A 23,939-nucleotide genomic window follows, 5' to 3' on the forward strand; every position below is an offset into this window, starting at 1 on the left:
ATCCCTATTTGTGAAGAGAGACAAACACCTGGATCATTTTCTCTGCTGGGGGCGAGAATCCAAGAGTAACTCTTCGAATTTAGTTTGTTTTCTCAGCGGGCCATATTGGTTCCAGAATTCAGCACAGCAAGTAGTAAAGTGATTAACATGTAAAAAGGAGAACCGTTGCATGGGCAAGAGGTCTCTTAGTGTTTCGGACGACTGCGGTCCTCCATCCCTGAACAGCTGTGAGACAATGATATTATTGAGTCTATTCCACATTGGCTGAAATGTGGGCTACATCCTCTCCACAGCCGCTAGCAACACACAGACAGGTAAAAGTGGGGGAACCGGAGGAAAGAAGAAAGAAAGTTAAGACCATGTAGAGAATACTCCAAGGAGTAGCAAGTTTGAGGCATCTGGCGTGTACCTAACTCTACGGGTTAACCACAAATCCCTCAGAAGATCATAGACTTGGGTCCCGTTTTCCCCATGTAATGCAGTCAGCAGCCCTGGCGACGGATATACCAGGTCCATCCATTTCTGTAGTTGGACAGCCTTCCTTTTATGTCTGGAAGTCCAGTTCCCCCCATCTCTAGGCTTCCTAACCAGAATCCGATGAGCTAGTCTTGGTTTTTGATTTTTCCAAACATATTTGGAAAAAAGGGCCCAAATTTCTTTAAATAAGAACTGGGGAAGTGCTATTGGTAACATCCGTAAAGTGTACAGAAGTTTCAGAAGGACGTAACAATTAAAAAAAAATTTCCTGCCAAACCAGGAGATCATAGGCAAATCGTATTCCTCTAGTAAACTACTCATCGTCTTCAGGAGAGGTTTATAGTTGAGATAAAAAACGGACCTTCCGCATATAAAGACAATCTTTGGAGAGCTGAAAGCAACCAATGCACTTGTCCCTGATTAGGTGCGTAGAGATTAGCTAGTGTGAAGGTGTGTGTTTGATTTTGCACTTTGAGGCTGGAACTCCACTGAGGTCTTTTTTTCAAAAAAGCCATAAAAAATTCCAATTTTCCCGCACAGCGTTTTTTCAGTGCAAAAACGCCGCGGCCAGATGTTAGCTGCTAGTCAAAAGTAAACTGCAAAATGCCAGATTCACTTGACGTTTTTCAGTTTGGCGTTTTTTTAATCCTTTTGGCGTTTTTCAGCAATTTCGGGCTCAGAGGCTGGATTTTCAAAACTCCCAAAAAACCTAGTTTGGCGTTTTTTGCCCAGAAATCGTGGCGTTTCCCCCCCCATAGAAGTCTATGGGAGAGCAAAAACTCCAAGAAAAACGCCATGTAAATGGGGACCCCAGGTAATATATTGTAGCATAATGAGTTTTGTATACTTAGAAAACAATCTGTAAGGTAACATATTATTGCAGCACAACACGAGTAGTGATATGACACCAGAACCTTGTCCCATAAAATATAAAATAGAACAGCACATATATTCAGCGCGGTCCCAAAGGAGAAGCTACAGTAAGGTAGCTTATCCCGTACTCTATTAGAAAGGAACATATATGGTTTAGTTGTATGCAGGTAGCTAACATAAATGTCTCGAGTGTGCTTGGTAAATACAACCCACCCCGACCCGGTCATATAACAGCACACTCAGCCCCTCAAGCCCAAAGTTAAACATCCATGTCTCCAAATAGCTATGATAGTATTACCAGCCGACACGTTCCCCATGTAACTCAATATCCACAACAGTGTCCCAGGCGACCGTGTTGTCACTCGACCCCACTAAAGAACACAAACTTAAAGATCTGGAACACGTCCTGGAGAAAAGTTTCCACACCACTGCCTGAAGGAAGTTCAGCGAGGAGGTGGCGTCTTTTTCGTTTTATTCGACTTATTTTTGAACACCTATTTCCCCTCCTCTTGTCTTGGAAGCATAGGTAGATCTGACACTGGTAGCCAGTTAGGAATGTCCATAGGCTCTATGTCAAAAGCCGAACACACTGCCGTGAGGTCCTCTGGAGTATGAACTGCAAGACTCTTGCCATGTAGATTTATAGAAAGTCCAAAGGGAACGAGCCATGCATATGTAATATTTCTCTCTCTTAGCATTTCTAGTAAAGGTCTTATGAGTCGCCTCTTTGCCAAAGTAGTAGGAGAAATGTCTTGGCAAAGAACAATCTCATCCTCCCCCAGAACAAGAGGTCTGTGGTCTCTGGAGGCTTGAAGTACTGCAGCCGGATCCACATACGAAAGTAGCCCACAGATAATGTCCCTGGGGGGCTCCAAGGGATGAGGTTTAGGGTGCAATGTCCGGTGTATTCTCTCTATGAGGATTTTGGGAGCCCTCTCAGGTCCCAGCAGAGCCGTAAAGAGCTCCATAGCTGCATCCGGTAAGGAGTCTGGGGCCCAGGCTTCTGGTATCCCCTTGAATCTGATATTCTTATGGCCAAAGCTCAGTTCACATGAGTCACTAACCTGTTCTGTCTGGAGACTATGACGTTGGAGTGGGCAGCCATACCGGAGTACGCTGCCTCCAGGGCCTCCGTTCTATGTCCTATGGCGTGGACTTCAGACTAAATTTCAGCAAGGTTAGTCATAACAGGCTTCAGGGAATCAGCTAATGCTTTTTTCATGAAGAACTTTAGAAATTGAGGCGTGAGAACGTCAGGCTCAGCGCTAGCTTCATCTCCGTCAGTGATAGGTGTTAGGAGCGTGCTAGGATGGAGAGCTGCAGACTCACACGTCCATCTGCGGCCAGAGTCCGGCCAGACTCCGCCCTGCGTTATGGCCATTAGAAGGCGAAAAGGAAAAAACTAAAGTGCCAAATAAAAAATAAATAAAAACAATGTCCAGGAGTACTCTGGTGGAAAACTATTTTTTTTATATCAACTGGCTCAAGAAAATTAACCACTTAAGGACACAGGGTGTACAGGTACAACCTGGCTCCCTGGTACTGAAGGATCCAGGGCATACCTGTACGCCCGTGGGAATTTCGGTCCCCACTGCTCACTGGGTGGGGACCGGACCAAAATGCCTGCTGAAATCATTCAGCAGGCACCCCGTGCAAACACCTGGGGGTTCCTGAGACACGCCGCAAGTTGCCAGTCAATTCAGACTGGCGATCTGCGATTCCGGGTCATACGGTTCTCCGATGACCTGGAAAATAAGGGCCGATCTGGGGTTTCCAAGACACCCCCGATCCCCCTGAAGGGACAGGATTGAGGTGGTAGGATTGAGGTGGTCACACCCCTCCTATCCCTGCTATTGGTCAGTCAGAAGCGACCGACCAACAGCAGCTCGGGGGCGGGGGGGGTTAAAGTTCCGTTCCACTGCTATGGCCACCCACTGTAGTCAGGGCAGAGTCGGGGAACCGGCGGTGATGTCTTCCAAAAGTAAAAACATGTAAACTTTATGATGCAAAATTTTCTAATTTTTCATGAAATTTTCTAATTTTTCACCAAGAAATAATGCAAGTATCGACAGAAATTTACCACTATGTTAAAGTAAAATATGTCTCGAAAAAACTATCTCAAAATCAAATTCATAAGTAAAAGCATGCCAGAGTTCTTAATGCTTAAAGTGACAGTGGTCGGATGTGCAAAAAATCCTTGGGTCCTTAAGGTGAAAATGGGCTGGGTCATTAAGGGGTTAAACAGATTTGTAAATCACTTCTATTAAAAAATCTTAATCCTTCCAGTACTTATCAGCTGCTGTATACTACAGAAGAAGTTAAATGGGCACTGTCATGAAAACAAAAAATTGATATGTTGTAGTACTTCAGTACTACAACATATCTCTAATATAGTTTAATTAAAAAAAGTGATTTTAAAACAGTTTAAAATCACTTTTAAATTCGGCCACTAGGGGTCGCCCTCCTAGTGGCCGGATGCATTCAGCAGTGACGTCACCACTGAATTTCGACTCGTTGAATCCTGGCAACGAGTCGAAATTCAATCACTGCTGTGCTCGCTCCCACCTGTCAATCAGAAAAGCGGGAGCGAGCGCTTTGAAGGAAGAAGACGCGCGCAGGCTCGGGGACAAGGTAAAGTATTATGTTCACTGTATTATGTATACTGTTCACCTATACAGTATGCCTCCAGTTCCCCCACTACAACTCCCAGCATGCCCTGGGAGTTTTAGTGGGGAAGCCTGGAGGGACACTGTATAGGTGAACTGAGGGGTAGTGGGTTGAACAGAGCGGCGGGGCCCGGGGGGGGGGGGGGTTGCGGGCTGCGTGGAGGGAGTACTCTGGGTGAACTAAGGGGGAGGGGGAGTGAGTTGAGTGGCGAGACGGGGCCGGGGGCGGGGGGGATTGCGGGCTGCTTGGCGGGTGATGTGCTCCGGTGTTCACCTATACAGGGTGCCTCCAGTTGTTTCCCCACTACAACTCCCAGCATGCCTTGACAGCCAATAGATGTCAGGGCAAGCTGGGAGTTGCAGTGGGGAAAAAGCTGGAGGCACCCTGTATAAGTGAACTACGGGCGGAAGTGCCGGCCCCAGCAGGCATCAGTGACGTGGTGCCTGCTGGGGAAGTCTGCCTGGTAGTGAGCACACTACCAGGCAGACAAAAAAGCATTTTTAATTTGTTTGTAAAAAAAAAAAAAATTAAAGGCAGGGAGGGGGTTAGAGATAGATTGGTAATAGGCAGGGACAGAAAAGAAAAAAAAAGTGATGGTGGGAGCTACCCTTTAAGTTTTTCTTTTCTGTCTGACCACTGGGCTCTCTGCTGACACCTGTCCATGTCAGGAACTGTCGTAAGTAGAAGAAAATCCCCATAGCAAACCTCTCCTGCTCCTGACAGTTCCTGGCATGGACAGAGGTGTCAGCAGAGAGCATTGTGGTCAGACAGAAAAAAAATTCAAAAGAAAAGAACTTTCTCTGTAGTATATAGCAACTGATAAGTACTGAAAGGATTCATATTTATTAACAGAAGTAATTTACAAATCTGCAAAGCGAAGATGTGATATTCGGCACTGCTCCTACTGGCTAAACTGGACTGTACGACGGGCGTATGACTAGGACAAACCAATAAAGATGTGGTGGTGCTCTGACGTAGTAGCAAAGTTCAAATCTTCAATACAGTAGAGAATAGAAAAACATCGGCACTCACCGGTCTTCTCTTTAAAAAGGCTTCTTTATTAATACATACTCACAACATGAAATGCAGTAAGGGAGAGGGACCCGTGCAGGGGGGGGGGGGGGGTAAGTAGTAGGCAACAGACTCTGTTTCACTCGTTACACGAGCTTCATCCGGCCATATCTACCTGGAATTCTGTGCTGCTTCTTATACAGGTGGGCGGCCAATCGCAGACGCTCTGGACCGCCCTCCTCACCTGACACACCTGGCGAGTTCTCGTTGGAGTCTCACCATTGGCTAACCATCGCCATTTTTGTAAGTGCATCAATATAAGAAAGCATATACAAAGAAACATGTGCAAATTAAAAACTGAATATTTAAAAACATGGTGCATAATCTACTTTTTCATTCAAACCGAGAGGACCTGCTGCTGCTGTTTGTACGATCCAGTATGATTCTCTTTGCAATAGGTATTGATCCAAACTTATCCCCGGTTTGGGTTTAACTCTTTTTATCCCAGAGAATTTTAGATGATCCAATTGTCCTTTGTGGGCTTCCATCATATGGGCAATAAGACGCGGTGCTCCTTTCAAGGTACGGAACGAATATAAATGTTCCCTTATCTGAGCACATAATTGTCTTATAGTTTTGCCTAAATAGTAGAACCCACAGGGGCAATAAATGACATATACGACAAATTTAGTTCTACAAGTAATATGATCGGTTACTGTGTGCGTAATTGCACCCAATCTCATAGTTTTTAACTCTGCATTATATTTACAGAAATTACATGACTTACATGTGAAATTCCCTTTCGGGGTACACTTCTCTAGCCATGTATTCTCTGTATTTTTCTTTGTTCTTACTTGTTTTTTTCAAAATGTCACCTATAGTTTTGTTCTTTCTGTATGAAATCAATGTTTTTTTACTAGCTACTTCTTTCAATTCTGCATCACTTTCTATTATATGCCAATTACGTCTAACTGCCTGTTCTATAGTTCTATTCAGGGGTGTATTCTGGAAGGTGAAGGTGAAACGTTTCTGTTCTAATGTGTGTGTCTTATTCTTATTTTTATTCTTTAATAGATTAACTCGTTGCATTTCTGTTGTTCTTTTTCTACCTTCTTTTATTAATTGTATTGGATACTGTCTTTCTATGAGTCTTTTTTGTAAATCATCGGCTTGTTTGTTAAATGTCTCATCTTGTGCATTATTCCGTCTCGGACGAATAAATTGTCCATAGGGAATACCCTTCTTCACTGATGCTGGGTGGGAGCTGTGATAGTGAAGAAGGGTGTTCCTGGACATATCTTTTCTATATCCTTCTCTCACAATCCTATTATCATTAATTATCAACTTCACATCTAAAAATTCGATGGATGATCCTCCGAATTGAGATGTGAAGGCAAGATTCATTGTATTCACTTCGTTTAGATGTCTAACAAAGCTGTCAGTCCCTGCCCAAGCTATTAGTATGTCGTCCACATAGCGGGCATAAAATTTCAAATGTCCGATATATGAATTCGTGGAGGAGTAAATATACTGCCTCTCAAATTCTGCCAAAAAGAGGTTTGCGTATGTACAGGACACCGGGGTACCCATCGGGGTCCCAGTGTCCTGTCTATACCAACTATCTCCAAACATAAATTTACTGTTAGTTAGTACAAAAGAAAGTGCATCAATTATGAACCCTATAAACTCTTGGACTTATTGGACCTTATTAGTCCTTCCTTGACAGCCTGTACACCCGTATCATGTGGTATACGGGTGTACAGGCTGACAACATCTATTGAACACAGCTTCCACTCCCTCTCCCAATTCAAATCTTCCATCATCTGTAAAAGATGCAGAGTATCCTTTATGTATGCAGGTATGACTTTCAGCATTGGGCTCAATAGCCATTCCAAATAATGAGAAAGGTGTTCAGTGACAGATCCCACCCCCGAGACGATGGGTCGTCCTGGGGGGGGATCTGTCCCTTATGAACTTTAGGTAAATGATACCAGGTAGCTGGCTTAGGTGTATCTGGAATCAGACGTTCTGCATTCTTTTTAGATAAAGTACCCTTCTCGACTGCTGAGTGGAGAAAATAAGTTAATTTAGAGAGGATTTTACTTGTGGGGTCAGATTTTAACATGGTGTAGGTGGCGGTATCCTGAAGCTGCCTTTCGGCTTTGGCTATATACATAGACTTATACATTACAACCACTGCCCCACCTTTGTCGGCTCGAATCACCTGTAAACCCTCCCTATTTTTCAAAGTATTAAGTGCTATAGTTTCAACTGCCGATAAATTCTGTGGGGCTTCTTTGTATATTATAGACTTCACGTCTTGCATTACTGCATTCTGGAATAGATCCAGGCTACTCCCCGGGAAAATCGGGGGGCTAAACCTGGATCTCTTTCCTTTAGAAAAACAAACAGCTTTTGACCCATATTCATTATTCGGTTCGCTGAATTCATTAGCTAACATCTCTAAACATTCTATTTCTACTTGGGTACATTCTTTTCGAAAAAAAACCTAAATTATTGGTCTCTACCGGTAAATCTGCTTCACAATGATCATGCTCAAATATTTTTTTATTTTGGAAAAACTTGAAAAGGTTGATGTCTCTAAGAGATCGCGCTAAGTCGATCTCAAAGGAGACTGGGTTAAATTTCTCAACCAGTCCATAACTTAAACCTTTAGAAAGGAGAGTGTCCATTGCTGGATCAAGAGTCTCTGACGTGAGGTTAATGACATTGGATTCAATACATGTATCTGTCCTGTTTAAACTATGGTTTTTCTCTTCTTTGGATCCTTGAGATTTTTTTGATCTCCCTCTTCTTGTATGTTTATTAATTCTAAAGGGACTGCTTCGTTTTTATTTTTAGAATGTTGTTCTTGCTGTTTCTTGTAAGTTTTCTCCTTATTCACATTCTCTGTGCATTTTTTGATAAGTTGTTGTGATGATCTTCTTTGTGAATAGGATCTAGTCGCACTATAAGGTACATTTTTCTTCTGGTGCCATTAAAATTCATTATCTTGATCATAGTCCGTTTTATCACGTAAGAATTTCTCTCGCTTCTTGTTCTTGACTTCTTCTTGTAATGCAGTAAGTTTCAATTGTAACTTAGAATAGAAAGAGCTTTTTTGTTCATCTGTGGCTCTTTTAGTGTATTCGTTTTTCACCTTAACCAGATCTTCATTAATTTTATCCTGTTCAATTCTACTTCTCGTCAGAACAATCTGTAGGAGTTTCATAGAATGCTCATGGTGAGCTTGTTTCCAAATATTGATAAAAATGGGATCATCATTAAATTGTGCCGGGACTTTATAGGCTCTAAGTCGTATTGGTGACCTATCGCAATGGACGTACGACTGCAGCGAGTTAATCGTCCAGAAGATGTTAATTTCCTTCTCGGGTAGGTTAGTTATGCGATGCTCCAGGGACTTCACATCTATTAGTTCGATGTCATCCTTGGTATTGCATTCCAGGAAATACCCCCCCCCCGGATCCTCTCTCCCAGTGAGTATTAGGTTTTCCAAGTAAGTCAACATCCCGTCTGATTCCATGTCCATGTTTTGTGGCGTGGTTTCTGCCATGGTAGCGTGCTCTGAATATAAAGGAGTTCACAATCAAAAGGCAAAGCGAAGATGTGATATTCGGCACTGCTCCTACTGGCTAAACTGGACTGTACGACGGGCGTATGACTAGGACAAACCAATAAAGATGCGGTGGTGCTCTGACGTAGTAGCAAAGTTCAAATCTTCAATACAGTAGAGAATAGAAAAACATCGGCACTCACCGGTCTTCTCTTTAAAAATAATACATACTCACAACATGAAATGCAGTAAGGGAGAGGGACCCGTGCAGGGGGGGGTAAGTAGTAGGCAACAGACTCTGTTTCACTCGTTACACGAGCTTCATCCGGCCATATCTACCGCAGACGCTCTGGACCGCCCTCCTCACCTGACACACCTGGCGAGTTCTCGTTAGAGTCTCACCATTGGCTAACCATCGCCATTTTTGTAAGTGCATCAGTATAAGAAAGCATATACAAAGAAACATGTGCAAATTAAAAACTGAATATTTAAAAACATGGTGCATAATCTACTTTTTCATTCGAACCGAGAGGACCTGCTGCTGCTGTTTGTACGATCCAGTATGTTTCTCTTTGCAATAGGTATTGATCCAAACTTATCCCCGGTTTGGGTTTAACTCTTTCTATCCCAGAGAATTTTAGATGATCCAATTGTCTTTTGTGGGCTTCCATCATATGGGCAATAAGACGCGGTGCTCCTTTCAAGGTACGGAACAAATATCATTTACAAATCTGTTTAACTTTCTGGCACCAGTTGATTTAGGGGAAAAAAAAGGTTTCCCACCGGAGTACCCCTTTAAATAGGCACTGTCAGATTTAAAAACATTTTAAATGTTGTACATCTTGGAAAAACATTAAGCTTTCTAATATATTTCATAAGATGTATAGGACAGGAGAGAGCACAGAGGAGTGCTATCAGACAGGAGACTCTGCTACAGGATTAGTTTCACTGTCCAGCTGCTATAGGAAGACTATTTCTGTTCTGAAGGATTAATGGATAAGTGCAATGTCTATATGCTGCTATACTAAGTGCAATTCTCAGAGGCTGCTAACAAGAATGTGTTAATTTAGAGTCCAGTGGGACTGCTGTTCTGAAGGTGTACTGAATTATGGATAAGTGCAATGTCTACATGCTGCTATACTAAGTGCAATTCTCAGATGCTGCTAACGAGTGTTAATCTAGAGTCCAGTGGGACATAAAAGTGTTGTTGCTAACAGTGATGAGTGCAATAATGAAATGCTGCTGTGTGAAGTGCAATATCCAGGTGTTGCTGCAAGGATTATGATAATGGAGAGTCCTATGGAATGAAATGCACTGATCACCTTGATGAACTTTGAACTATTAAGCACTTTATCTACTGTAAGGAGAATATAGTATGATAGCACTGATTGACTACACATCTGCACTTTTGTGGCCGAGGGATTTTGTGCGAATATACCAGAGGCACTTTACCACCCCCGAAATGGACAAATAGCTGGGGACAAGAGCCCTACAATGAAATATTCCTGACAGTACTCCAAGAATAAATTAAAGGACTGTCCATAAGTGGATATTCATGCAGTAACAAGCTATATCTACATTAATTGGTGGCGGTCCGTTATATTAATTTATGTGCACGAGTGAGCTATTTTTGGTTGTTTTGTTGTTTTTAATGGCTATATTAAAAGTGAAGTTTTATAACACTATCTGAGTACAAGGTTCCCTCCTACCGCTGTAATACTAATGAATTTGGAGACCTAAACCTGTGGCTTGAAGCTGATATATCAAAATTTCAATTGGTGATTGACTTTGTGTTTCAACCGTGGAAACTGGGTTAATAGGTTGATTGGAATAGAATGTAAGGTGTAAGGTACAAATGATTGAATGAATGAATTGTAAATACAGGGTGGGCCATTTATATGGATACACCTTAATAAAATGGGAATGGTTGGTGATATTAACTTTCTGTTTGTGAAACATTAGTATATGTAAGGGGGGAAACTTTTCAAGATGGGTGGTGACCATGGCGACCATTTTGAAGTTGGCCATTTTGAATCCAACTTTTGTTTTTTCAATAGAAAGAGGGTCATGTGACACATCAAACTTATTGGGAATTTCACAAGAAAAACAATGATGTTCTTGGTTTTAACGTAACTTTATTCTTTCATGAGTTATTTACAAGTTTCTGACCACTTAAAAAATGTGTTCAATGTGCTGCCCATTGTGTTGGATTGTCAATGCAACCCTCTTCTCCCACTCTTCACACACTGATAGCAACATCGCAGGAGAAATGCTAGCACAGGCTTCCAGTATCTGTAGTTTCAGGCGCTGCAGAATGGGCAAAACAAAAATTGGACCAGGGCCTTCAGTTTACGCAGAAGATTTTGTTCAGTGATGAGGCAAACTTTTATGTGAATGGTGAAGTTAACAAACAAAACCACCGCTATTGGTCTGACACTAACCCACATTGGATAGATCCCTCCAAGACTGTTGGAACACAATAATTGATGGTATGGTGTGGTATATGGGGTACAAAGATAGTGGGACCATTCTTCATCAATGTTAACCTCAAGGCCACTGGATAGACGAATATGCTACATGAAGATGTGTTTCCCTCATTATGCACTGAAGCTGGCACGTTCCCTGAGTTTTTCCAGCAAGATGGTGCACCACCACATTATGGGTGTCAGGTCCAAGCATTAGATGAACAGTTTCCTGGAAAGTGGATTGGTCCTTGTGGGCCAGTTGAATGGCCCCCAAGGTGTCCCGATCTGACCCCTTTAGACTTTTATCTTTGGGGTCAACTGAAGGCAATTGTCTATGCTGTGAAGATATGAGATGTGCAGCACCTGAAACTATGGATACTGGAAGCCTGTGCTAGCATTTCTCCTGCGGTGTTGCTATCAGTGTGTGAAGAGAGTGAGAAGAGGGTTGCATTGACCATCCAACACAATGGGCAGCACATTGAACACATTTTATAAGTGGTCAGAAACTTGTAAAAAAAACTATGAAAGAATAAAGTAATGTTAAAATCAAGCACATCATTGTTTTTCTTGTGAAATTCCCAATAAGTTTGATGTGTCAGATGATCCTCTTCCTATTGAAAAAACAAAAGTTGGATTCAAAATTGCTGACTTCAAAATGGCCGCCATGGTCACCACCCATCTTGAAAAGTTTCCCCCCTCACATATACTAATGTGCCACAAACACGAAGTTAATATCACCAACCATTCCCATTTTATTAAGGTGTATCCATATAAATGGCCCACCCTGTACAGTTCACCAGTAGATGGCAGCAAACCATTGGGTAAAAAGTACTTGTAATGCTTCATAAGGGAAAAATGTAGAGTGGAGAAAATTGAGCATTGGCATGAAGTGTTTTCATAGGGGTTATTTTTGTAGTAACTTGATTGTTGCAAAAATTGTTGTTTTACAACAAGGGTTATTGGTAGTAGCCATTCTTATTTTATTGGTGTTAATTATTGTTGTTTTTTATATTGTAATTATTATTATTTATTACCAGCCTTGGTAGTTGGTGGAAGGTGCCACATCCCTGTGGTAACAGATGGGTTCGGTTAGCGGATTGTAATGTTGCAAGGCGGAAAATCCACAACATTTCTCTTCTGGTGAGGGTTTCAAATCTGTTGTATATGTGGTTTGGGATATGATCAATGGGGCAGATGGTGAACAGGTTTTCTTCACCAGGGTGCCGTTCGGTGCAGTGTCTGGAGTTGCTGTGGAGTAGAAATTTCTTTTTGATATTGTTCCTGTGTTTATTAGTCCCGGGATTAAAACCGTCACAAGGGTCTCCCATCCACTCTGTGGCCAGGACCTTCCTGCTTATATTTGTGTTTCAATAGACAAAAAATCATATAGTTATAGAACCAAGCTCATTCACTCCTATACATAACAAATCACCCCGAATGCTGACGTCACACTCAGTCTCCAATAGCAGCAAGACCCGCCAAAATTCAAAAGTTTAATACAATAATGTATTTTAAAAAAAATTGTATATATTGTGCACTGTTTCTATGAACTGTAACTCGGACCTGAGGAAGGAGGGAGCCCCTCAGAAACGCGTTGTCCTGTGAATGACTACTTTTTAAGAAATTAATAAAAAGTTGTACACCAAACTTCATCTGACTCCTGTGTCATCCCGCCGCCGATGTAGCGCTCTAAGTGCCGTAACCTTGCTTTCTGGAAGAAACAGGGAATCCCTGCCAGGATTCCCATCTCCCACATCTGTATCCCTGATCAGACAGAAGAGAGCACAGAGGAGTACTATTAGACAGGGGAGAGCACAGGGGAGTGCTATCAGACAGGAGAGAACACAGAGGAGTACTATCAGACAGGAGAGAGAGCACAGAGGAGTACTATCAGACAGGAGAGAGCACAGAGGAGTACTATCAGACAGGAGAGAGCACAGAGGAGTGCTATCAGACAGGAGAGAGCACAGAGGAGTGCTATCAGACAGGAGAGAGCACAGAGGAGTCCTATCAGACAGTAGAGAGCACAGAGGACTACTATCAGACAGGAGAGAGCACAGTCCATGCCTGTGCTTCAGCTTGGACAAAGCCATCATTTTACAAGCCACAGTTTCTATAAAAACAAAATCAAATTTTCATATGAAGTATATTAGATACTAGATTAGTGTTTTGCCACGATGTATAACATAAAAGAAACTTTTGTATCTGAAAGTGCCCATTGAAGGGTTTAAAGGGGGGGGAGGTCAAGTCAACTCCTTGTATGGAGACAAGCTGGATCACCTTTATTTTTACAACTGACATGCCACACCAATGGTTTGTCACCATTATTAGCCACATCACGTGTTCCCCGATTCTGCAGCTAAATTCACAGATGACCCTGCCAAAACATTCCCTACTACATTTGCAAGGCCCTAATGCAGTCCCTTATCTGGTAAGTATGACATCTTATGTTACTGTGAAAATTCATGTATTTACTAGAGACAGAATTCCCCTTACAACAGACAGCTGACAGGAGATTAAAGTGATGAGGGCACCTAGCGATCAAGACTTTATAGATTTTTTTGTGGAAAGAAGTCATTTGTTGTTAATAAAATGAGTAAGAATATGTCAGAAATCACATAACCTATCAAATAGAGGAAAACAACAGTTGAAACAACAGTGCCCATTTAACTGCTTAGCAGGGTTGGCAGTTTCATTTTTTTTTTCTGTACCACACTTCCCTGCTGTGAAAAGTATGAATTGATCATGGCACAAGATAGAGGAAGGACATTTAAATACATTGCCGTAAGAAATCTTATCTTTATTCCTTACAATTCATGAAGGCCCTCGGGCTACCACTAATATGGTGGCATTTGGACTCTATGTGGTCACTGTTATTGGGACACTTTAGTAGTCAGTATGATGGGGTACTGCAGTCACTGGCATTTTTCTAGTTGGCACTGTTAAGAAGGTACTGTAAAAAGTCAAAATAGGGGCCATATATATTTATCTATCTATCTATCTATGTAAAAAAAAGTGTTTGATAGTTCAGTAACTTTTGTAAATATAATTGTAAGTACAGACTTCTGTTAAACAATATGTTAAAGTTAACTTGAACAAAACATCTGAGGATTTTTCATTCCCTTAGGCCTAAAAAACAAACAGTATAAACAGCTGCAGTTCTTTTGTCGCCTTCCATTTTGCATAGATATATGACACTTCCTACATCTCTAAGAAAAGAGATGGAAAACATTCTAATGCACTGGTAATGTGGGTTCTACTTTTCTTCTGCATTGCTCTTTAACCAATGCATTAACTAGATTAATGTTATAATTTTTTTTTTAATATAATTACTATTGAATTCCAAATATTGTTCTCCCAAATTATGAGACATCTGATGTTTGAAGACTTACACATGACAAGGATTTTTTTTTTTTTTACATAGATGGTTGATTCTGATGTTAATTTGAGCAGAATGTTTTAGGTTTCCTACAATATTGTGCAAAATCACAGGTAAAATAGCTTTGTTTCATCAGTAAATAAAATAGTAAAACAATTCTACCCTAGAAGGCTTATATTTTCAGAAAATGCACAATTCTGTCTGGAAATATCTGTCTGGCCATAAAATTGTTCTATGAATGCATTGGTCTTAAGAATCCTGAAGGTAAAAACTTATAAGGTGCCAGGAGTGCACTTCACTCCTCTGCTTGCCACTCAATCTGACCTACTGTTTTGTAATCCTATGAAGCCAATCTCCTGCAACAAGCTGGATCAAGTGGGGAGCCAATGAGTGAAGGGCACAACAGCACACTTGTCCTAGCTATATCTAGAGATGGGTCAGGGTCTCAGCTAATAAAAGGGTCTCAGCTAATAAAATCTTTAGATATGACAATAACACCTTCACCAAAAGGACAAGGCAGTTGAATAAGGGCATCATTGAAAAGGTGAGTCTTTTAGATTACGAGAGTGGACATGTTATCCTAGGAATTTAAATCTAACAAATAATCCCATTTTTTTTTTTTACAGGATACTCATCTCCATGTCTTTTGGGGTTCCTAGAGCAATGTATTTTTTATTTTAATATACTTTATATAATATTAATGTGTTTTTTTCTGTACATACATCTCTGTTGGATGATTACTGCCTTGGAGCCATTGTATTTAATAAAACTGGAAGAAAGGGTAAGCTTTCCTGTTTTATTGGTATTAGTGTGCTAGCATAGCTTGCATTTTTAACACCCCTTACCAAGATTTAATTGTTAACCCCTTCATGACCCAGCTAGTTTTGACCTTCATGACCAAGTCCATTTTTTCAAATCTGACATGTGTATCTTTAAGTGGTAATAACTTTTAACTGCTTTTACCTGGCAAAGTGATTAAGAGATAGTATTTCAGAGACAAATTGTACTTTATATTAGTGGTAAATTTTTGTTGATACATGAAGCAATTTAGTGAAAAACTCTAAAATATTGTGAAAAATTTGAAAATTTTTCATTTCTCTATGTTTGAAACTCTCTCTTTGTAAGAGAAATAGTCATGCCAAATAAATTTAGCTACAACATGTCCACTTTATGCTGGCATCATTTGTTAAACATGCTTTTACTCTTTTACGGCATTAGAAGGCTTATATTATTGTGAGCATTTTTTAAAATTTTCTACAAAAGTTCAAAATCAATTTTTTTCGGGGAACAGTAAAATTTTGAATATATATGTGTGTGTGTCTCTCTCTCTCTCTCTCTCTCTCTCTCTCTCTCTCTCTCTCTCTCTCTATATATATATATATATATATATATATAAATATTTAAAATTGCAATAGAAACAGCACATCCAACAAAAATATGGCAAGAAGGGAAAAGGGGTGCTTGAGAAAGCCAGCGTGAGGCTGGAGAAACGTAGTCTCTATCACATCATGGAATAAACTCACTTTCCTTTTGGATACAAGCTGCGGTGCGCTGCCTGCATTATATATATATATATATATATATATATATATATATGTATATTATATACATATATATAGATATATAAACATGGCAGCTGGGGATGGGTAAGGGACACCGGGGGAAGGGGGACAGGTAAGGGACACTGAGATCTCCTAGCAGAGCAGTGTGTGTGTCTCGATCCTCATGATCGGGACACAAACACTGCGCTGCTCAGGATTTTTCGGTGCAAAACACTGCCATCAGCTAGTCAGATTTGACTCGCTGATAGGAGCGATCACTGTGAGGGGGGGGGGGGAGAAACCCCTCTAGGTCCCGAGGCAAGATGGCTGGCTATCAGTCATAGCCACCATCTTACTGGGCGTGGCGGGATGCCGAGAGTAGCGGCCGGTATCTGCATGACATACATGTAAGTCATATGTCGGGAAAACCTTCCAGGTCATGACGAACATGTATGTCATGGGTCGGGAAGGGGTTAGTAATAAAACAGTGTGGACTGCGATACAGGGGGAGAACCTGAATGAGTATAGTCAGCTACAGTGATGTGCACCTACATCTCCTCAGCCTCTACATATTATTAGATAAGGGGAGGACAGGCTGTAGCTGCTAATCCTGACCATCATGTTGGACAGAGAGAAACTGGGAAACAGGTAGCTAGTTGTTGGAGTAGAGAGGCAATAGCATTGATGTCAAGAAATCTAGAGGAGGACAGTTTTATGTTTTACTTTTGTGTTAAAAATTTGGGTTTAGATTTACAAGTCTGAGTGATCAAATAGTGGTCAGCTACCATGAAAAAAGTACAGAGGAGAGTATTGACGTAAAACTACCGTATATTATCCTTTACTTTGTAACAGAGAGCAATTATTCTATAAGGAGTTGATTATAATTATAAGGAACCAGGAATCTTAACATGTAAAAGTATGACAAAAAAGCAGTAGAAAGCAAGAAACAAAAAATTCAGTTAAGAAGCAAAATCCATAAGTCTGAGTAAAGGATTTGGATAAAAATTTAGCAAAGTGCAGTTTCCCATGGATAGGGTATAGGAATGACAAGTAAATGGTGAAGGGTTTGAATCACTGACCAGCCCTGCAGCTGATCTTAAAAGGGTACTCCACCCCTAGACATCTTATCCCTATCGCTCCGTGCAGCTAATGACAGGCTAGTGCTGAAGGAAAGATTGCGGGGGTCCTCAGCGGCAGAATCCCCGCGATCAGACATCTTATCCCTTATCCTTTGGATAGGGGATAAGATGTCTAGGGGTGGAGTACCCCTTTAAGGATGTTCAATTTCTCCAATAGGGGTCTCACATCTTCTTTGGATCTAATAGTGCATTTGACGCTGTCATAGGTCATAGGTCGTTGCCATATGGAAAGATCCACTTCTGTTGGATATTTCTATGGTGCAGTGCATCAGTGAGGCCTTTTTGGAAGCAGCATTTGGTAAGTTAAATAGGATGATGTTGTGCCCCTCAAACATGTGCTCTCTATTAAAGATGGCTTCTTTGATTCTAAAGTTTAAGGTAGAAGTTTATTAAAACCTGAGAAGAGGAAGAGTGGTGAAGTTGTCCATAGCAACCAATTAGATCACTTCTTTTATATTTAAAATGGCCTCTGAAAAAAGAAAGAAGTAATCTGATTGGCTGCTATGGGTAACTGCACCACTCATCATCTAGACAGGTTTTTATGAAATCCCCCTAAGAGTCTTTAGATCCCATCTTTTGGGATTTTCTTGGTCTTGGGTTCCGCTCTAGGGGGTCTCTGTGCCCTTTCAATTATGATGCGGTCAGGTTAGCCGTCACCTAGAAGATTTGATGAATATCTGCTTCACAGTGGATGGTAGGGATTCCTGGGCGACAGATGAAAGGTAGTAAAAAAGTTTTGTGGTTCACTAGCTCATATTCACACTGTAGCTCACAGAAGGACTATATTGAGGTGTCATTATAAGTGGGACTGGAGGTATAGCTGGTTCACATGGAAAGCTCTCTTATACACAGTAACAGGTATTGTATACATGGCAAAAAAATACAGCAGCTTTTCAGTTGCAGATAGGTTGGACAAGCTTCTCTGTTGTATGAATTTTCTCCAATTGGAGAGTGTAGTAGAACAGCAGGTGTATAGACAATTCTGTTCTCTACACAATCAGAAGAGTATAAAGTAAGAGAAAAGATCTTGTGTCAAGAGCAACTGTATGGATGGCTGCTTGCAGAACAGAAGGAAATGAATAAGTCCCACCAGTGAGTTCCTTTATAGCAGCAAAGCTTTAGCTGTATTACAGCCTTACTGGACTTCTTTAACTGACAAAACCAGGGAATCCTGATCTCTCAGCTCGCAGAGCAGCTGGTATAGCCAGCACTTGCACATATGGGGTTTCCGACACCAAAACAGAAGGAGAGCAGGGTTTAAGATTAAGAGCAGTTCCTTCTGTGGGGCTTTGTCTTCTAGGATGAGTACCCTGTGTCAGAAAGGTTAAAGGGGTATTCCAGGAAAAAACTTTTTTTTATGTATCAACTGGCACCAAAAAGTTAAACAGATTTGTAAATTACTTCTATTAAAAAATAGTAATCCTTTCAGTACTTATGAGCTTCTGAAGTTAAGGTTGTTCTTTTCTGTCTAAGTTCTCTATGATGACGCCCAGTTTAGAAGAGGTTTGCTATGGGGATTTGCTTCTAAACTGGGCATTTCCTGAGACACGTGTCATCAGAGAGGACTTAGACCGAAAAGAACAACCTTCACTTCAGAAGCTCATAAGTACTGAAAGGATTAAGATTTTTTAATAGAAGTAATTTACAAATCTGTTTATCTTTCTGGAGCCAGTTGATATATAAAAAAAAGTTTTTATCTGAATAACCCCTTTAAGGCTGTCGCAGGGCACACATACGGGATGAAATATGATGGCACATGAGTCTCTTGTGCCATTATCTGATGCCAAGATCAATCAGAACTGAAGATCTAATAGTATTGGAGGGTACTTATGAGTGTGCAGAGGTCTGTGGGAACTGAAAAGCGCAATGGAAGAGCAAACCAGGGTTTGAAGCAGCAGATGCAGCAAGGAGTGTTCACTGCAAGCAAGAGCAGAAGCAAAGGAAGTAGGCCATGGTTGTAATCCACACCAATCCTGGGGTATGATCTGTCAAAATGTTTCCCACAGGCAGAGGATACCATTTGGTAGAATAAGGTGGCTTAAGGGGCAAGGTTGCTTGGGAAAAAACAGCTTAATACTGAAAAGGCAGTCAGAGATAGTTATAAATACCAGGGGTGATCCCAGATATACTGTAGACAGAATTAAGGTAGATTTTTGGAGATTTTGGAAAGTCCTACAGTGAAGACAACAAGTTTAGGCACAAAGAGACAAGGAAGGAACAATGGCTTCGGGATAAACCGGCTCAATGGCACTGACCAACCAGACAGGTGAATTGATAAAAGGGATTTATTGACCAGAATGCAACACGTTTTGCTGCGCATGAGCAGTTTCCTCAGGCATCTGCGTGCGCAGTGAAACACGTTGCATTCTGGCCAATAAATCCCTTTTATCCATTCACCTGTCTGGTCGATCAGTGCCGTTGAGCCGGTTTATCCTAAAGCCAAATTTCCATTGCCGTTCATCTTCCAGAGGGCAGCAGACGACCTTTCTTGTATACTGGTACCATTGTTGTGTATGTGACTACACAACCACCCAGGGTGAGCAGCTAATTTTTTATATACCAATCTCGCTCTTGGGCTGAAACAATACTACTCTATGGAGCGCTTATTTCCTTATCTATAAGGAAGGAACAAGGTTGGATAAGGCCACACAAAGACCTCAGGAGGCTGTTGATGGAGAAAAGGCCCTGATCCAGAGAAAAAGAAAAAAACTGCCATGGATGCAGAGTTGTGGAGCTGTACTGAACTGTGGTGTGGTGACAGTGTGATTATTTAGATTATATAATATTGCGCTTATATTTACTTATCTTGATTAGCTCAGTTCTATATTTCATTTTTAAGATAATCTCCAAAGCACTGGAAATGCTTTCTTTTTCTTACTGAGTTTATCTTCTATTCACAAGGATGCTTCTCAATGTAACAGAAGATGAAGGATTTATTCTTTTGGGTTTCTATGAATATCCACACCTAAGAATTCCCCTATTTCTCATCTTTCTACTTTTATATATCCTTAGTGTTTTGGAGAATGTAATATTGATTGTTATCATTTACCTAGATACCCATTTACATAAACCTATGTATTTCTTCCTATGTAACTTATCTTTTATAGATATCTCTTTAACCTCATTAATCATTCCTAAATTCCTATTCACTTTTGTTGACATAAGAAGAATATCCTTCTTACAATGTATGGTACAAGTGTATATTTTTATTGCTTTGCAATCTGCAGAGCTTCTGATACTAACAGTGATGTCCTATGATCGCTATGTAGCAATCTGTAACCCTTTTCACTACAGTTATATCTTAAATAAGAAAAACTGTATTTTACTTGTGGCTTTAACTTGGCTAATAAGCCTTCTAGATCCTGCTCCGATTATTAACATTATGTCACATTTTCCCTTTCTTAAGTCTCGTGTTATTGACCATTTGTTCTGCGACCTAGTACCCTTGTTGGAGATGGCCCATGGTGATACCTCTAAAGTGGAAACTTTAATAGTTATGGAAGGTGGAAGTATAGTTGTATTTTCCTTTGTTTTCACAGGTATATCCTATATTTTAATAATCAAGGTCATCTCCAAAATACCATCTTCTAGTGGGAAGCATAAAGCTTTTTCGACATGTTCATCCCACCTCATTGTCATTACGATACTCTACTTGACCTTGTTTTTAGTCTACTTGAAACAGCCCAGTAAAAATAATTCTCATAACACAAAACCAGTGTCTGTTCTAAATACAGTTATGATCCAAATTCTGAATCCTTTATTGTACAGCTTGAGAAACTCTGAAGTAAAAGAAGCTTTTCACAGATGTCTTGGAAAGGCCAATATGATCAACAGACATGGTGGACTTTTATCTTTAAGTCTCAAGTCTAGAAAAAAAAGGGGAAATATAACAAATATGAAAAAGAAACCAGCTTACTTGCTTCAGAAAGTCTGAAACGTCGGGACTATAGTTGGTATCGGCAAACACCAGTCAATTCTATATCCATAATGCCCTGGGTGATAATGAAATCTATTCTCCTAGAACAATGTTTCCTACGCATGGTCCTCAAGTACCCCCAACATGTCATGTTTTCAGGATTTTCTAAGTCTTTCACAAGTGATTTATGTGTGGTGATGCCTGATTTACTGGCCATAATTATATGATCTGTGAAAGACAAAGGAAAGCCTAAAAAACATGACCTGTTGGGTATACTTTAGGACTGAGCTTGAGAAACACAGTTCTAGAAGTCTCATGATTTAATATCTGTTTTGTAAAAGCGATCAAAACCTTTACATTTTTTATTGGGGCTATCTCAGAGCGGTTTTGAACTTATTTTAACTCTCCCTTCTTATTACAGCTATTATGGCTCTGTATACTTGCCCCTCATGGAAAGATTTTACCTAAGGATCGCTTACCTTCCCCTTTCTGCTAAACAATGGTACCGCTCAGAGTTGACCCCCCCCCCCCCCCCCAATTCATGTCATGGAGCTGTTCATGCAGCACTTTTACTGACCATCACATTGACCTTTTTGCTGGTGATGTGCTGATGTCTCTCTCCAGCCTTTACTATCCTCTATTATTTGTAATGTCTATTATTTATTTATTCAGCTGAGCCAGTTACTATAAATTGCTATTATTTATACGATGGAATCTACGATCATAATTTATTAAAAGGGTTATCTAGCTGGAGTTTTTTTTTCCAGCACTCAGGAGTTAAAAAACAGCATAAAAAAAAAAAAAAAAATATATATATATATATATATATATATATATATATATATATTCCCTTACATTCTTCCCCTCACTCACTCCGGTCCTCAGCTTTGCTCCTCTTCTGCTCAGAAATCGCAATGCTGGGGCTCAGAGATTCACACTGCCCCTTAGTCAATCACTGGCTGAGGCAGGACATCACTGTGACCAGTGATTGGATATGGGGCAGTGGGACACTCTTGGCCCTGATGTCACTCTGGGCATGGGCATCACAATTTCTGAGTTGAAGAGAAGCGCATCTCAGGAGCAGATTGGGTCATCGGAGCCACCGAAAGAGCACTGGAGGTAAGTAAAAGTTTTTTTTTTTTTTTAAATGCTGTTAACTCCCTAAGTCCGGAAAAACCCTCCTGCTGGATAACCCCTTCAATTATCATAATTCCCAGCTTTGCCCATTCTTCCTAACTTAACCTTGTGGGAGAGGAAAATCAACATATAAGGACACTCTTATCCTCATTTCCCATCCTCATATCCTGTCCTTATATCCCATCTTTATATCCTGACCTCACATCTTGTCCTTATATCCCATCCTCTTTTACTGACCTCCTATCTTGTCCTTGTATCCGGCTCTCATATCCCGACCTACTATTCGGACCTTATAGACTGTTCTCATATCTCTACCGAATATTACCCCTCATATAGCTACCTCATATTCTGTCCTTATGTCTCATCCTCATATCCCATTCTCGTGTCCCGATCTCATATTTTAACCTTATATCCTAACTTCCTATCATGTCCTCATATCTTAACCTCATATCCTGTCCTCACATCCCATTCTTATATCTTGAACTCATATCCGTTCCTCGTATCCTGTCCTGGACCTGTGATGTAAATGTATCAAACAAAATGGTGTTTTTGGCATCGAGCCCAAAAAAAAAAAAAAGGGCAAAAATAGAAGGGACTTATCTTTTTGGAGGGGCACGTCTTTGGGAGGCGTAGCTTCCAAGCTGATCTTATTTCTTTTTATTCAAGTATATTATAATACAGGTATTAATGCAGCATGCGTTCCAGCACAATGCAGTTGATAAAGGCCATTGTGCCGAAACATGTGCTGCGTTAAAACCTGTATTATAAAATGCTTGAATAAAAAGCAATAAGATTGCAGTCCCATAGATTTGTATAGGACTTCAGAGAAAAACACATCCTCACATAAGTGGGTGCATTAGGCTTAATTTAACTCTACTATATTTTTACTATATTTTTAGCTGACATATAAGTAACATGTGTACAGAGTTTCTAAATATCTCCAGCCATTTGGAAATCATGCTTGAACATACACACATTTATCCATACACACCTTACATTGAGTTTTTTTTTATAGATTTATTATTTGTATGGGCCCTAAAAGGCATATCATATCTAGTTATCATCCACACCATACAAACTGCTGGCATTTATCTTTAACCCTTTGATTTCACAACTCCCATCCGACATCCAGTCTTATTCCCTGGGGGACATATTTAAGAAGCTTGCGTAATTTTAGTAAGACTAAGAAGTCTAAGATTTTTTAAAGTGAATCAGTCGCAGTTTATACTGCTTGCTGAGTCTACACCATCTCTGAGGTCACAGACTTTTGAAAATTTGGCACAATTTATTCCACAGCCATTTTTCAGAGGGAACGCATCTCTTTTACAAAATTGTTGGTCATGGTGCAAATAAGGCAAAATTATTTTGAAAATGTGTGCTGTGTTTGTAGCTCCGGTTATGTTGTATTACTAATGGGACCTCTTGTTATTGGTCTTTTTCTGAGCTATTTGCCTTCTCTTTGTATGTTTTATGACAATTTCAATAAAAAAATAAAATAAAAAGACAGAATGGTGTATAGCTGACAAATAAACACAAAAATAAATGTATTAAAATCTATGGAAGACAAAACTGAAACACCTATTTGTATTTCATCCCTGTACAATGGTATAAAAAAGCAGAATGCCAGAAGCGGATATAAAATTGGCCTAAAACAATGATGGAAACTTTTCCAAAGGTTTTCCTTCTTTATACTTCTGCCATATGTTCCCATCTTTGGAACGACTTTGAATGCCAGTTTTATATATTATAAAGTTATAATT

At 40.3% G+C, this 23,939-nt stretch overlaps 2 protein-coding genes across 3 annotated transcripts in view; both read left to right on the top strand.

Moving 5' to 3' along the window:
• Positions 1–13,808: 13,808 nt before the first annotated feature.
• LOC130282361 (proline-rich protein 2-like) overlaps positions 13,809–23,939 on the top strand; it is a 91,275-nt gene continuing 81,144 nt past the window's right edge. The window contains exon 1 of one of the 2 annotated variants that reach the window (XM_056530533.1): positions 13,809–13,851. The gene's annotated coding sequence lies outside the window, so the exon portion shown is untranslated. Of the gene's footprint in view, positions 13,852–17,346; positions 17,425–23,939 lie in introns of those variants that run through there. The other variant, XM_056530534.1, reaches the window with a different exon arrangement.
• LOC130283135 (olfactory receptor 6C1-like) lies at positions 18,956–21,060 on the top strand. The gene is made up of 3 exons (XM_056532326.1): positions 18,956–19,070; positions 19,966–20,040; positions 20,234–21,060. Exons 1-3 carry the CDS (start codon positions 18,956–18,958, stop codon positions 21,058–21,060), a joined length of 1,017 nt encoding a protein of 338 aa, XP_056388301.1.

Source organism: Hyla sarda, chromosome 7 (assembly GCF_029499605.1).
Source record: "Hyla sarda isolate aHylSar1 chromosome 7, aHylSar1.hap1, whole genome shotgun sequence".
Classification (NCBI taxonomy): domain Eukaryota; kingdom Metazoa; phylum Chordata; class Amphibia; order Anura; family Hylidae; genus Hyla; species Hyla sarda.

What these genes read in the sequence shown, in the direction of transcription:
- LOC130283135 (XM_056532326.1), top strand. Translation starts at nt 18,956, where the DNA reads ATGAGTGTGCAGAGGTCTGTGGGAACTGAAAAGCGCAATGGAAGAGCA. An exon ending in CAAGAGCAGAAGCAAAGGAA is followed by an intron (nt 19,071 to 19,965) that starts GTAGGCCATGGT and finishes TTCATTTTTAAG; the next exon opens with ATAATCTCCAAAGCACTGGA. An exon ending in TCACAAGGATGCTTCTCAAT is followed by an intron (nt 20,041 to 20,233) that starts GTAACAGAAGAT and finishes TATCTTTTATAG; the next exon opens with ATATCTCTTTAACCTCATTA.